A 12,458-nucleotide genomic window follows, 5' to 3' on the forward strand; every position below is an offset into this window, starting at 1 on the left:
GAGTATTCGAGAAACGGGAGACCTACTCAGGATAGGGACCTTTAACACCACCAATGATTGTTTACTCATCTGTCTCCGCCACTCGAATGTGACTTTGCCCAACTTGCTTATTCTCAGATTCCTAGCACAGCATCTGGCACGGCAGACTGCTGAATGAGTGAATGAATGCAAAATGCCTTCGCTTTTCTGAGTCTGAGCTGCCAAACAAGTGCTTTGCACAAGCTGTGATGTCTGCCCTTTTACACATCAGGGTCACCTGGAAAGCTGTTTTAAAAAAAAAGGCAGAACCAGTCCGTTCTACACTTGAGAATTCTGATTCAGTAATGGCTAGGTGAGATTCAGGAAAGTTCATCGGAAGAATAATCTTCTCCAGGGGATTTCGCTACAAAACCAGATTATTTGGAAAGCCCTATCTGTTACCAATGGTTGTTCTCAAGTTGATTCCATCCCTTGGGCCCAGGGGTGCCAAACTGTGTTCCACGGGCCTTTCAAAACCTTTTGCAAGCAGACTGCCAGGCCTATCTTCCGAGGTGATTTCGGATGGCTTTGAACCTTCACCCAGGGACTCTTCCAGTTCCACCAATTATCCTAAGGTTTCTCGAGTGGGGCCTACCTCAGTTCTCGGCTTTGCCCAATGAAAGAATTCATGCTGAAGCCCATTTTGTAATCCAAGTGGGTTTTTAGGAAGGACCAGACAAGTTTCAGGTGGTACAGTCTCAAAAGGGCACATGCAATTTCAGGGAAGCATGCCAAGTCGTGCAGAGGCTGTGCTGAGGTTCACTCACAACTTGGCACCAGCAACCACGTGTAAGAGAGAGCACCCATACATGCGAACCTGGGGGCGATCCCCTGAGGCCAGAAGCCCCAGAATCCTGGAGGCAGGAGCATGTCCTCCCAGAGGCAGAGCGTGCTCCATGCCTTTATTCTAGCTCATCACCTAGCTGGGGGAAAGCGTGGTTGAAAGCATTGGTTGACCCCATTGGCTGGGTTGAGCCCACCTGGGTGATGTTATGGGCCTGGGCTAGTTTGGACCACCCAGGTGTACCTCCTACTTGGCTCCAGCGCTTGAGTAGGAGCATGCTCAATTTGGGGTCTTCATAGGCATCTAATTTGGTTGCCTGATTTCTTTACAACCTTTTATATGGGGGGGGGTCTTTGGAGACATGGGAGGGACAACACCCCCATCCCTTAATCTGCTTCCTTTTGATGCTATTGAGTGGATGCAGACTCATACTAACCCCATAGGACAGGGTAGAACTGCCCCTGTGGGTTTCGGAGACTATAACTCTCTATGGGAGCACAAAGACCGGAGGAGTAGCCAGTGGTTTGAACTGTTGGCCTTGAGATTAGCAGCCCAGTACATGACCACTGTACACAAGTGCTCCTGATGACATGATCCAAGCAGGCTTTCAAAAGTGTGGGGAGAAATTCCATTCTTGCTCCAACTGTTTGAAGCCTCCCCGGAGCTGGATCTGACAGAAATAGCTGAGGTGGAGAACATCATTAAGAGAAAGTGCTTGTAAATCATCTGTGTGTCGGCGAGGCTAATGACACTAGCAGAACCCTTTCGTCAGCATATGGATCCAACGCACAGTGGAAGCAGCTGGGCGAGAATGGCCCACTTCCTATCTCATTCAGCAAGATGCAAGTTAGCCGGAAGCCTTCTTTCCAGAAATTCCCAGTCAGCTTGATCATCAGGAGCAGAGTGGGCGCATGAAAACAGGTGGGCTTCATCAGAAAGGAATTTGAATCTGATAGCTTACAAGGACCATCCAGAACACTTCCTGGGAGAACTTCATATTTACATGCAAATAGCGGCTGTCTTCTCTTGTGTACACTTCCATCTACAAGTCTCTCAGCTGCGCTCTATGAAAACAACACCATTTTAAATGCCCTTTTGTTGGTGATGGCATTCTGCCACTGAAGTAACAGCTTCCATCATGAAATGCTTTGCAAATGTATTACATATTACAATTGTTTTTGATTTTCTTTAGATGTTTCTGTGTTTACCCATGAAATACAAGAGTAATAGCATATTTAAATATTTCTTGTGAGCTTACTACCCTACTAATTTATATATATATTCATATTCATATAAGCCTCTCAATAATTCTGTATTTGGGGATCAGATCCCTTTTCTAAATGAGGAAACTGGGTTAAGTAAATTGCCCATTATGACATGTGGAGAGTCTGGGATTTGAATGCAGGCCCCAGAGCCCAGGTCCTCTTCTTTTACAGAGAGATCCACATTTCACAAAGTATGATTCTTAGAAAGTGAATTGCGCAGCATGCTGCTCTTGTGTGCACGAGTTGATTCTGACTCTGAGTGGCCCTGTCGGGCAGCAGAAAGCCTCCATACAATTTCCAAGGCTGTTCATCTGGACGGGAGCAGGAGCAATGTTCAAAAGAAAACATGAACTATGGGGTTAAACAAATGGGCTTCTGTGGGATTGTGGTATGAGTTGGGGGGGGCATCCCCCCACCACTAATCACGGGTTCAGTAAGCACAATTATATGGTTGAGATATATAAATATATTATATTAAAGTCATTAAGAGCATGAGCGATAAAAGAGATTAAGATAAAGGAGTCAGACACAATTCATGGTAGCATGCTCACCTCAGCCCCACTTGGTGGCCCATGTGGAGAGAGGGGGAAGGGAAGGAGGACAAGGGGAAAGGGAAACGGGAGAGGGAGCTGAGGAGAGAGGGGAGAGAGACCAGCGAGAGAGAGCTTGCGCTCTCTATTGCTAACCCAGGCCTATATACCTTTGGGGGCGTGCAAGCCCACCAATTACAGGTAGAGACGTAGGTCACAGGAAGGGGTTGCACTATAGGTTATACAGCAATGAGAAGGGGTGGTCCAGTGTCAGGGGAAGCCAGCCCCTAACACATCATTACGGGTCAGGTAGGTGCAATTGTACAGCGATAATAAGTTAAGATCATAGTAAAGTTATAGAGGGCATGAGAGATAGAAGTGAAGTATTGAAATAAATGGGAGTCAGACACGTTTCATGATAGCATGCTCACCTCTGCCCCGCTGATGGTCCACGTGGAGGGAGAGAGAGAGAGAGTTTAATGGTAGCCCCGGCCCCTTTTATATTCTCTGGGGACATGCAAGCCCCCTAATTACAGGTGAGGACATATGTCACAGGAAGGGGCTGTACTATAGGTAATACAGTAATCAGAAGGGGTGGTCTAGGGACATACATGCAATAGGAAGAGGGATTGGGGGTATACATGTGACAAGATGGGCGGACCCTAGATTCAAGATGACGGCCTAACCTTGGTCATCCTTGGGGGGGTTTGACATCTGGGGTCTCCTACAAGGAAACAGACAACTACTATCCTTATCAGAAGGGAGTGGGCCCTATTTGTTGTGGGATAAACAGTGGTGACTACTTGCTCTAGATGGTTGATAACTCTCGGGGAGAATAACCCCTGACCTACTTCTGATGACCTCCAAGTATAGTCATTCCCAAGCAGCTGTCTGGCATATATTTGGGGGAGACAGTTTGGGAGAAATTCTTCTGTATTCCACAGTCCAGGGACAAACACGCAACAGGAAGAGGAGGGATTGGGAGTATACATGTGCTAAGATGGGCGGATCCTAGATTCAGTATGGCAGCTTAACTTTGACCTGTTCTCTGGATCTCCATAAGAACCATTAGCAGTAGGGTGTAAACCCCACCTACAGGAACCAAGCTAATGGTTGCAAGCTTCAGGGAGAAATAGTCCATTGCAGGGAGTGGGGGTACTGTGTAACTGCCTTCAGGGAGAATGTCTGTAAGCATCTGACCTCCCCCCACATGGGATCTCTCAGAGTCACCAAATAGAGCTTGAAAACACAGGGTACAGCATGTCCCAAACTACCTGGGGTTTCTAGGACTGTTTCTTGAGTAAGTGATGGATTTACAATATTTCAAATACTTCAATGTATAGACAAATACTTCAATATTCTATTATTATTAAAGAGTATACAACAAAATCACAAACAAACACTGCCATTGAGTTTATTCTTACTCATAATGACCTGTGAGCTTCCCGCATTGTCACTTTTCATGGGAGTAGAAAGCTTCATCTTTTTCTCACAGAGTGGCTGGCAGTTTCAAACTGCTGACCCTGTGGTTAGCAACCCAACTCATAAACACTAGGCCACCACTGTTCCTCTAGAATAGATAATAACAAAGTCTAGTTCCCATCCGTGTCCTCAGGTGACACAATTGGTTAAACACTAAGTTACCAACCAAAAAATTTGGTGGTTGAAATCAATCCATAGGCACCTCAAAAGAAAGGCCTGGTTATCTGTTTCTGAAAAGTCACAGACTTTAGAACACTATGGAATAGAGCAGAGGTTGTACACTGGTGCAGATAGGAGCTGGAGGCACAGGGAATCCAGGGCAGATGATACCTTCAGGACCAGGGGTGTGAGGGGCGATACTGGGAGGGTAGAGGGTGAGTAGGTTGGAAAGGGGGAACCAATTACAAGGATCTACATGTGACCTCCTCCTTGGGGGACGGACAACAGAAAAGGGGGTGAAGTGAGATGCCAGACAAGGCAAGATATGACAAAATAATAATGTATAAATTATCAAGGGCACATGGGGGGGGAGCAGGGAAGGAGGGAAAAAAAGAGGACTTGATGCAAAGGGCTTAAGTGGAGAGCAAATGCTTTGAAAATGATGAGGGCAAAGAATGTATAGATGTGCTTTATATACTTGATGTATGTATGGATTGTGATAAGAGTTGTATGAGTCCCTAATAAAATGTTTTTTAAAAAAACCACGATGGAGACAAGTTGGATAGTCATGGCCTGGAATCAACTTGATGGCAACTAATTTCTTTCCCCCTAGACAAACCAAACCCAACTCTCAAAGCTTTATTGGTTTCTTGTGTATCTTCTCAATGATATTTTACATCTTTAAAATGTTTAGATTTGCATATATTCTTTCCCTTTGTAGCACACAAATAATGTCATGTAAGATATACCGCTTCATCCTTTGCTACTCAAAATTGAATCATTTTATCTGTCCTTTACCCATGGGAGAGTTATCTGAAGGACGCAGTCCTAAAAGTGGAATTGTTGAGTCAAACAGTCAGCCATTTGTAATTTACAAATATGTTGTTTTCAGAGGTGTGTGTGAGAGAGAGAGAGAGAGGAGAGAGAGAGATTTCATGGCTTCTTGTAGGGCTTTCATGATTTGGGATTTTTTTATATTTCACCTTTTATTAATTCTATCCTAGCTTGATTGATGCTCAATAACAAAAAACAAATTGCTCAAACTATTAAGCTCTTCCCGCAGAGTAGAAATTCAAGCACTGGTTATCGCCATCCGTGAGGTCACAGCACCTAAATGCAAATAAGGACGCGCTGTGAGTTCAGCTTACAGAGCAGATGAAGAACGTAGCAGAGCCCTGTGCCAGCTTGACTTGCCTCCAGAGTCCACGTTGTAGTGAAGAGACAAGCCCCACGAGCTTGGTTTCCACCTTCAAGTGAGTTTTTCCCTTCAGTAGAACTCAGGGTGCTGGTTGGATTTCCCTTCTGAAATATTGTAAGTTTCCCTAATCATTTACATGAGAAGTGTGTGCACTTGTAATACTGCAGGGTATGCGGAGGGGGGTGGTGGCGGCGAGGCGGGTATGTGTGATTGTGTGGGCTGCCTGGATTTGTATGTTGAAACAGGAGAGCATATAGGAAAAGAACCACTTTCGTTCCCGCAGGACCTCTGTAGACAAGTTCCTCACCAGTGAGCATAAGCAGCTGTACGGAAATGTCAGATGGATTTGCACAGCTGACTCAAGTTGCCGAAAAGAGAGCAGCATAGTAGTTCCATAAACTGGTCCAAGCCAGTCAAGCCTTACTTAATATAGATTCGGCATGAGCTGAGCTGCAGTCTCCTCACTGCTCTGCAGACACCACTGAGATTCTTAAGGGGGGAACTCTCTCAAGGTGCAGTGGACCTGGGACACTTGTTAACAGGAGGGCCTTCTCGAGGTTTTTGTGTATGTGTGTGTGTTTCTTTTTTTTTAATCGCTTTTGATTATTTCTTCTTTTCTAATCGAAGAGGAAAATCATGTCAGGGCACAGCAAGCACTCAGATCAAGAAGAACTCTTGGATGAGGAGCTTGATGAAGACGAGATCTTGGCCAACTTGTCCCCTGAGGAGCTTAAAGAACTACAAACTGAAATGGAAGCCATGGCGCCTGACCCCAGGCTTCCTGTGGGAATGATCCAGAAGGATCAAACGGACAAGCCACCGACTGGAAACTTTGACCATAAGTCTCTCGTTGATTATATGTACTGGCAAAAGGCATCCCGACGCATGCTGGAGGACGAACGTGTTCCGGTCACCTTTGTGCCAGCTGAGGTAACCAAGGCTCTCTGTCCAGTAGAGAGACAGCTGCCTGGGGTCCGTGTTGTGGCTGTGACTTCTCAGGACTATGAAGCGTTTTCTATTCTTGCCATAGAGATGAGGGGTCTTCAGAAAGGTTGTGGGAAAATCCAATGAACTGCTCATGGAATTTCCCCATGACTTTTTTAAGCCCTCTCATCTATTAAAACATAATATTTACTCTGTCTCTAGAAAATAATTAAATACTTCTATGGAATAGTTTGGAGGAGAAAGTTGATCATGTCTTTTTAAGAGAATTCTGAGGGGTTTGCCATGTAAAGAAAATATGTGTCTGTAGTCTTGAGATATAGGGTCCTAAGTTGAACCTCAGAAGCAGTTGTTGTTAACTCTTCCTTTGCTCATAGGCCTCTGAGAGGTTGATGAGGGCCATTACCTTCATGTGCTGGCCCATTCACCCATGTGCAGTGTTTCCCATGCTATGTCACGGGTTTCATGGTACCCTGAAGTCCAGCCACACTCCTGGCCATTAAACCAAATCAAATCAACCAAAAGTGCCCAATATTCCTAATATGCCATTTAGAAACTGAGAGCTATAAAGCTGATTTTAAATAATATTTTACTGCGTTTTTGAGTGAACATTTACACAGCAAAAGAGAAAGAAGTCGCTTTCATTAAAGAAACGGGTTGAATTACTTTTAGCTTTTTTTTTTTCCTCCCCTTTCTCTGCTGTAATTGAAAGGATTGGCTGCGCCTGCTGGGTAATATGAGAATTTCAGCAGGGTAAGGCTCTCTGTGGTTATAGTAACTGTGTTACAACTGTCAACATAGAATTAAATCCTGAGCAAAAAGATTAAGTTCTTGCTTAGATGCACCTATGTCTCACATTGCTGTATCAACTTTCAAATGATACTGTTGCAATGCACACATTATAGAGAAAGCTGTGCTAATTGATGGGAAAGAATCCAATAAGCAGCATTGCTAGAACTCTGGTCATTTTCCTGACCAGTCTAAGCGATTGTTTTTCAATCGCAGGCCTCTTTCAATGGACCTGTCTCCTAGATGTCTGCCTTTAAGTGAAACCACATAGTGAACCTGCCTCAGGAATAGCCCACCCCTTGTTCACAGAGCAGAGGGGCTACAATGTAATTTCCAAAGTGCTGAACTGCTCTCACTTTTCCCACAACATTCTGTTTCCAGGAACCTTGATGTGCATGTCACACTGAATTAGTGAGCATTTTAGAAACGTACACATTAGGGCAATAAGGAAATTATTGTGTGGCCCACGGCTGCCTAGCACAAAGATGATATTCAGTTATGTGAAAAACGAAGAGTCCAGTGTGTTCATAGACAGCTTGAGAAAAGGTTTCAAAGCAGAGGATTTTTGCACTGCTTCTGGATTGAACCCCACTCTTAAAACAAAATAAAATTACTTGGGTTTTCTTGGAGCATGTCAGATGAGATTCATAAAGAGGGGGGGAAAGTCCACAGTCATAGAGTCGCTTCCATCTCCTAGTGACTCTCTGTGGGGTGTCTGAGGCTGTGGCTCTTCACAGAGCAGACAGCCTTGTCTTTCTCGTGTGGAGTGACTGGTTTGAACCACTGACTTTGGGACAGTAGCCCATTGCTTAAACCACAGCACTGCGGGGCTCTATTTATGAGATAGGGTAGACTGCCAAAAGTGTGTGCTTAGATACAGCTACTTGTATAAACATCTTTATTTTGGCAATATTTGCTTACAAAATTCATACGTGTGCTTTGTCAAAATCCCCACCTAGTAGAATGAATGTAGAAAATGCAAGTTGGCCAACTGCTGCCCCTCTTCATGTCCATCCGACTGATTATTTCCTTTGCTCAGAGATAGCCAGTAGTTACGTAGCCAGTCCAACAGTTTTTCCTACACGTGTGTAAACTTTCAAATGTATACTGTGTATTGGTACACATACACATACATTCACAATGCAATGTTGTTGTTGCTGCTGTTAGGTGCCATCGAGCTGGCTCCAACCCATAGCGACCTTATGCCCAACAGAATGAAACCCTGCACTGTCCTGTGCCACCCCCACAGTTGTCCCTGTGCCGAGCCCAGTGATGCAGCCACTGGGTCCATCCCTCCCATCGAGGGCCTTCCTCTTTTTGCACGACCCATACACTTTACCAAACACGATACCCTTCCTTCTCCAGGGACTGGTGTCTCCTGGCGGTATGTCGAACGTATCTCAGAAATGTGTGGACATTTTTCGTACTCTTAGTTCCGTTTCCCCACAGCTTTTGAACCCCTTTCATGCTGTTTATTAGATTATGTTTTTCACTTACTGTAATTACTTTTCAGATTTTTTCCTATCTGATATATACCTGATTTAATATTTCTTAACTACCATTTATTCTAACCTTCCAACACCTCTCTTTTAGGAGAACACACAAGAACAGCAGCAAGCAATAGCCAGACATAATCAAAACGTGTCCCAGTTTTTAAAAGAAAAGCTCAACAGTGAAATAGTTGCAGATAAAAGAGAACCAAAGGGCAATAACAGTGTTCATGAAACAGATAATAATGAAAGCGAAGAAGAGGAAGAGGAAGAGGAAGAAGAAGAAGAAGAAGAAGAAGAAGAAGAAGAAGAAGAAGAAGAAGAAGAAGAAGAAGAAGAAGATGAAGAAGAAGAAGAAGTAATAGATGATGGTGAAGAAAGTGATGGAACAACTAAAGAAGGTCAAACAAAGGCGCAAATTCTAAATGGCGAGGGCAACGGCCCACAGATGACCAATAAAACCTTCGGAAAACAAAAAGACGGATCAGAGACCCAAGAAAAAAGTGAGAAAAAAATCTCAAAGTTAGACCCCAAGAAGCTCGCTTTGGATGCCAGTTTTTTGAAGGTCAGCGCAAGGCCGTCCGGAAACCAGACAGACCTGGATGGAAGTTTGAGGCGAGTTCGGCAAAATGATCCCGACATGAAAGAACTGAACCTGAACAACATAGAAAACATCCCCAAAGAAATGCTCCTGGACTTCGTCAACGCCATGAAGAAAAACAAGCACATCAAAACCTTCAGCCTAGCGAACGTGGGCGCGGACGAGACCGTGGCGTTCGCCTTGGCGAACATGCTGCGGGAAAACAGGAGCATCAGCACGCTCAACATCGAGTCCAACGGCATCAGCGGCAAAGGCATCGTGGCCATAATGCGCTGCCTGCAGTTCAACGAGACGCTGGCCGAGCTCCGCTTTCACAACCAGCGGCACATGCTGGGCCACCAGGCCGAGATGGAAATCGCCAGGCTGCTGAAGGCCAACAGCACCCTCCTCAAGATGGGCTACCACTTCGAGCTGCCAGGCCCCAGGATGGTGGTCACCAACCTGCTCACCCGCAACCAGGACAAGCAGAGGCAGAGAAGGCTCCAAGAGCAAAAGCAGCAGCGGCTCCAAGAGCAGCGGCAATTAATAGCCATGCTGGAGAACGGCCTGGGGCTGCCACCGGGCATGTGGGAGATGCTGGGGGGACCGATGCCCGATCCGAGGATGCAGGAGTTCCTGCAGCCTCTTCCGGGGCCTCCCAGCCCGCGGGCAGGGCCCGCCAGTCACCGCAGCGAACCCCCAAAGCCGCCACCGCCGTCGCCGCCGCCTCCGCAGCACAGGGCTGACCCCGACTCCTTCCGGGTGGTGAAGCTCAAGCGAATCCAGCGCAAACCGCGCCTGGCCGCCGCCCGGGAGCCCGCCGAGAAGACCAACCTCAAGGACGTCATCAGAACCCTGAAGCCCGTGCCCAGGAACAGGCCGCCGCCGCTGGTGGAGATCACGCCGCGCGACCAGCTCCTGAACGACATCCGCCACAGCAACGTCGCCTATCTCAAACCTGTGAGTACAACGGGGGAGGACCGCGGAGCAGCCCCAGGAGACTGCAAATCTGTACCCCCCCTAACCCCCCAACACCCCTCCTCTACCCCCTGAGCTAGTCTGAGCCAGAGTTACCAGGACCTAGCTAAATGATCTGGTTGTCCCAACAGGTAAACATCGTCTTACCTTCATAAGGTGTGCGGAGCCCGCCCGCTGGGTCAGATTGGATGGGAGGTGCTGTGTTGAGCCCCCTCAGGGATGTGCTACCCGCTCCCATGTAAAGAGGAGTTCAATGGCACGCTGGGGAGACCCACTGGGGGAGTACTGGGGCTGACCTGAAACACAGTTCAGAGTTCAGGGTCAAGCCGGCTTCACCCCCGGTTCTGACAGTGACCTTTCAGAAGCAGACCACCAACCTTTCTGTTAGCAGTCGCTAAGTCACGGACGGACCTCCCACCTGCTATTTCGAACCCCAGAAAAGCATATTCAGGGAAACACCAAGCCAGCCGCCAGCCCCACAGGAGAGGCCAAGGCACGCACTGTCGGGGAGAAACCGGAGCACTCTAATCAGGCTGCTCTTTTGTCGATAACGGAGGTCTCCAAACAGTTATTTTATAGTGAATGGCGAGTGACCGGTAATCGCACCGATTCTCTGTGTTTTTAGGAAAGCAAATCTATGGTAAACTTAGGATCAGTTTGTCCATAAATGAATGGAGTTTTATTTTTTTCTCTTCCATCTTTTTTCTGAATGGAATTTTAAAATATGTTACTATAGTTCCATTTTTATATTTACTATTTTTCACTATTGATAGGGGGAGGGCTTCGCCAGCTATTAAACTGGCAGAACTTCGTATTTTTGCCCTTACTATGATGACATTTAGAGAGGGAGGGAGGTATGTGTACAAGAGCAACAGGTGATTGACGTTTAACTGCATTCTCTTCGTATCTCATGACAAGCTTAGCCAAGATGTTGCATTGATAAAATTTTCTTTTTAAAAATTTTCAATATATTATAAAGATTTCTGATTTATTATAAAGATTCCAAGTTTTCCTAAGACATTTTAAATAAATTTGCATGTAAATCCATTATGTTTCTGTTTAAAGAGGTTTACATTCTAAGATATTTATTTATTTACTTATTTATTATGTATTTATACACACACATAAAAGGGAGCTTTAAAAAAAAAAGAAAGAAAAGAGGGAGCTTTAAAATGTCCCTGGAAAATGGAATTTAAAAATAACGGAATTTCTCCATGAACTATTTGAAGCTCCAGGATACCTATGCATGTCCTATAGTCCCATTTCTTAGTAATGCAGAATTATCAACACTTCATTTTTCTAACTGAATGGAAGACTTCCATCTGTGATGAAGAGGTTTATCGATTGTTCCAAAAGGGGCCAGGGTAGAAGGTCACCCAAGGTCAGGCAGGAGCCCTTCCCCTGCCCTTGGGCACAGCCTCAGTGCGTTCTGTACCTGTTCTTCTTCTCCCGATGCTGGACTTCTATATGGGGTGGATCAGGGAACTGTTTTGAGAGAAAAAATTAGCGCCACCAATTTTTCCATAACCAGTTACTGCTAATACCTATCCAACTGCCATGGTGACGATACAGTTGAAAAATAACATTATCTCAGAGAAGAGAAAGGAAGTGCGGTTTGTTTTGTTTAAACTCAACAGGAAGGGGAGAAAGTGGACTCCCAAGTAGAAAAGAAAATGAAGTACAAATGATCATTTGAACCAATTCCCTGATCTACTGATAAAAATCTGCTTTCCCAGAATATGTTCCATTCCAACCCAACAATGCAATACATATTAATGTAGTAAATACACCTATTTATGACACCCCAGGTGTCAGGTACTGGCCAGGTAAAGAGGGATCAGGGCTGCCTGCTCTTCCTCATGGCGCATGCAATGGGACGAGTGGTTATTTTTTTTTGTAGTTGAACAATGCAGCCTTAGGGTCAGCAAAAGACAGAAAGCTAAATTCATGAGAATAACTGCAAAAATCCAACACATTGACCAATAGTGCAGTTTTCATATTTCAGTCAGATCTAAAATACTATTAGTTTTTTTTGTAATTTTAACAATTTATTAGGGGCTCATACAATTCTTATCACAGTTCATACATATACACACATCAATTGTATAAAGCACATCTGTACAGTCTTTGCCCTAATCATTTTTTTCTCCTCTTTTCTTTTTTTACATTTTATTAGGGACTCATACAACTCTTATCACAATCCATTCATATACATACATCAATTGTATAAAGCACATCCATAC

At 45.1% G+C, this 12,458-nt stretch overlaps 1 protein-coding gene across 1 annotated transcript; it reads left to right on the plus strand.

Moving 5' to 3' along the window:
* The first annotated feature begins 6,072 nt into the window (after positions 1 to 6,072).
* Positions 6,073 to 10,370, plus strand: LMOD3 (leiomodin 3). The gene is made up of 3 exons (XM_075550879.1): positions 6,073 to 6,366; positions 8,761 to 10,197; positions 10,347 to 10,370. The coding sequence occupies exons 1-3, from the start codon at positions 6,073 to 6,075 to the stop codon at positions 10,368 to 10,370; spliced, it is 1,755 nt and encodes a 584-aa protein (XP_075406994.1).
* The last annotated feature ends 2,088 nt before the right edge of the window (positions 10,371 to 12,458 follow it).

Source organism: Tenrec ecaudatus, chromosome 5, assembly GCF_050624435.1.
Source record: "Tenrec ecaudatus isolate mTenEca1 chromosome 5, mTenEca1.hap1, whole genome shotgun sequence".
Taxonomy (NCBI): Eukaryota; Metazoa; Chordata; class Mammalia; order Afrosoricida; family Tenrecidae; genus Tenrec; species Tenrec ecaudatus.

What these genes read in the sequence shown, in the direction of transcription:
- LMOD3 (XM_075550879.1), top strand. Translation starts at nt 6,073, where the DNA reads ATGTCAGGGCACAGCAAGCACTCAGATCAAGAAGAACTCTTGGATGAG. An exon ending in TCACCTTTGTGCCAGCTGAG is followed by an intron (nt 6,367 to 8,760) that starts GTAACCAAGGCT and finishes CCTCTCTTTTAG; the next exon opens with GAGAACACACAAGAACAGCA. An exon ending in ACGTCGCCTATCTCAAACCT is followed by an intron (nt 10,198 to 10,346) that starts GTGAGTACAACG and finishes TTGTCCCAACAG; the next exon opens with GTAAACATCGTCTTACCTTC.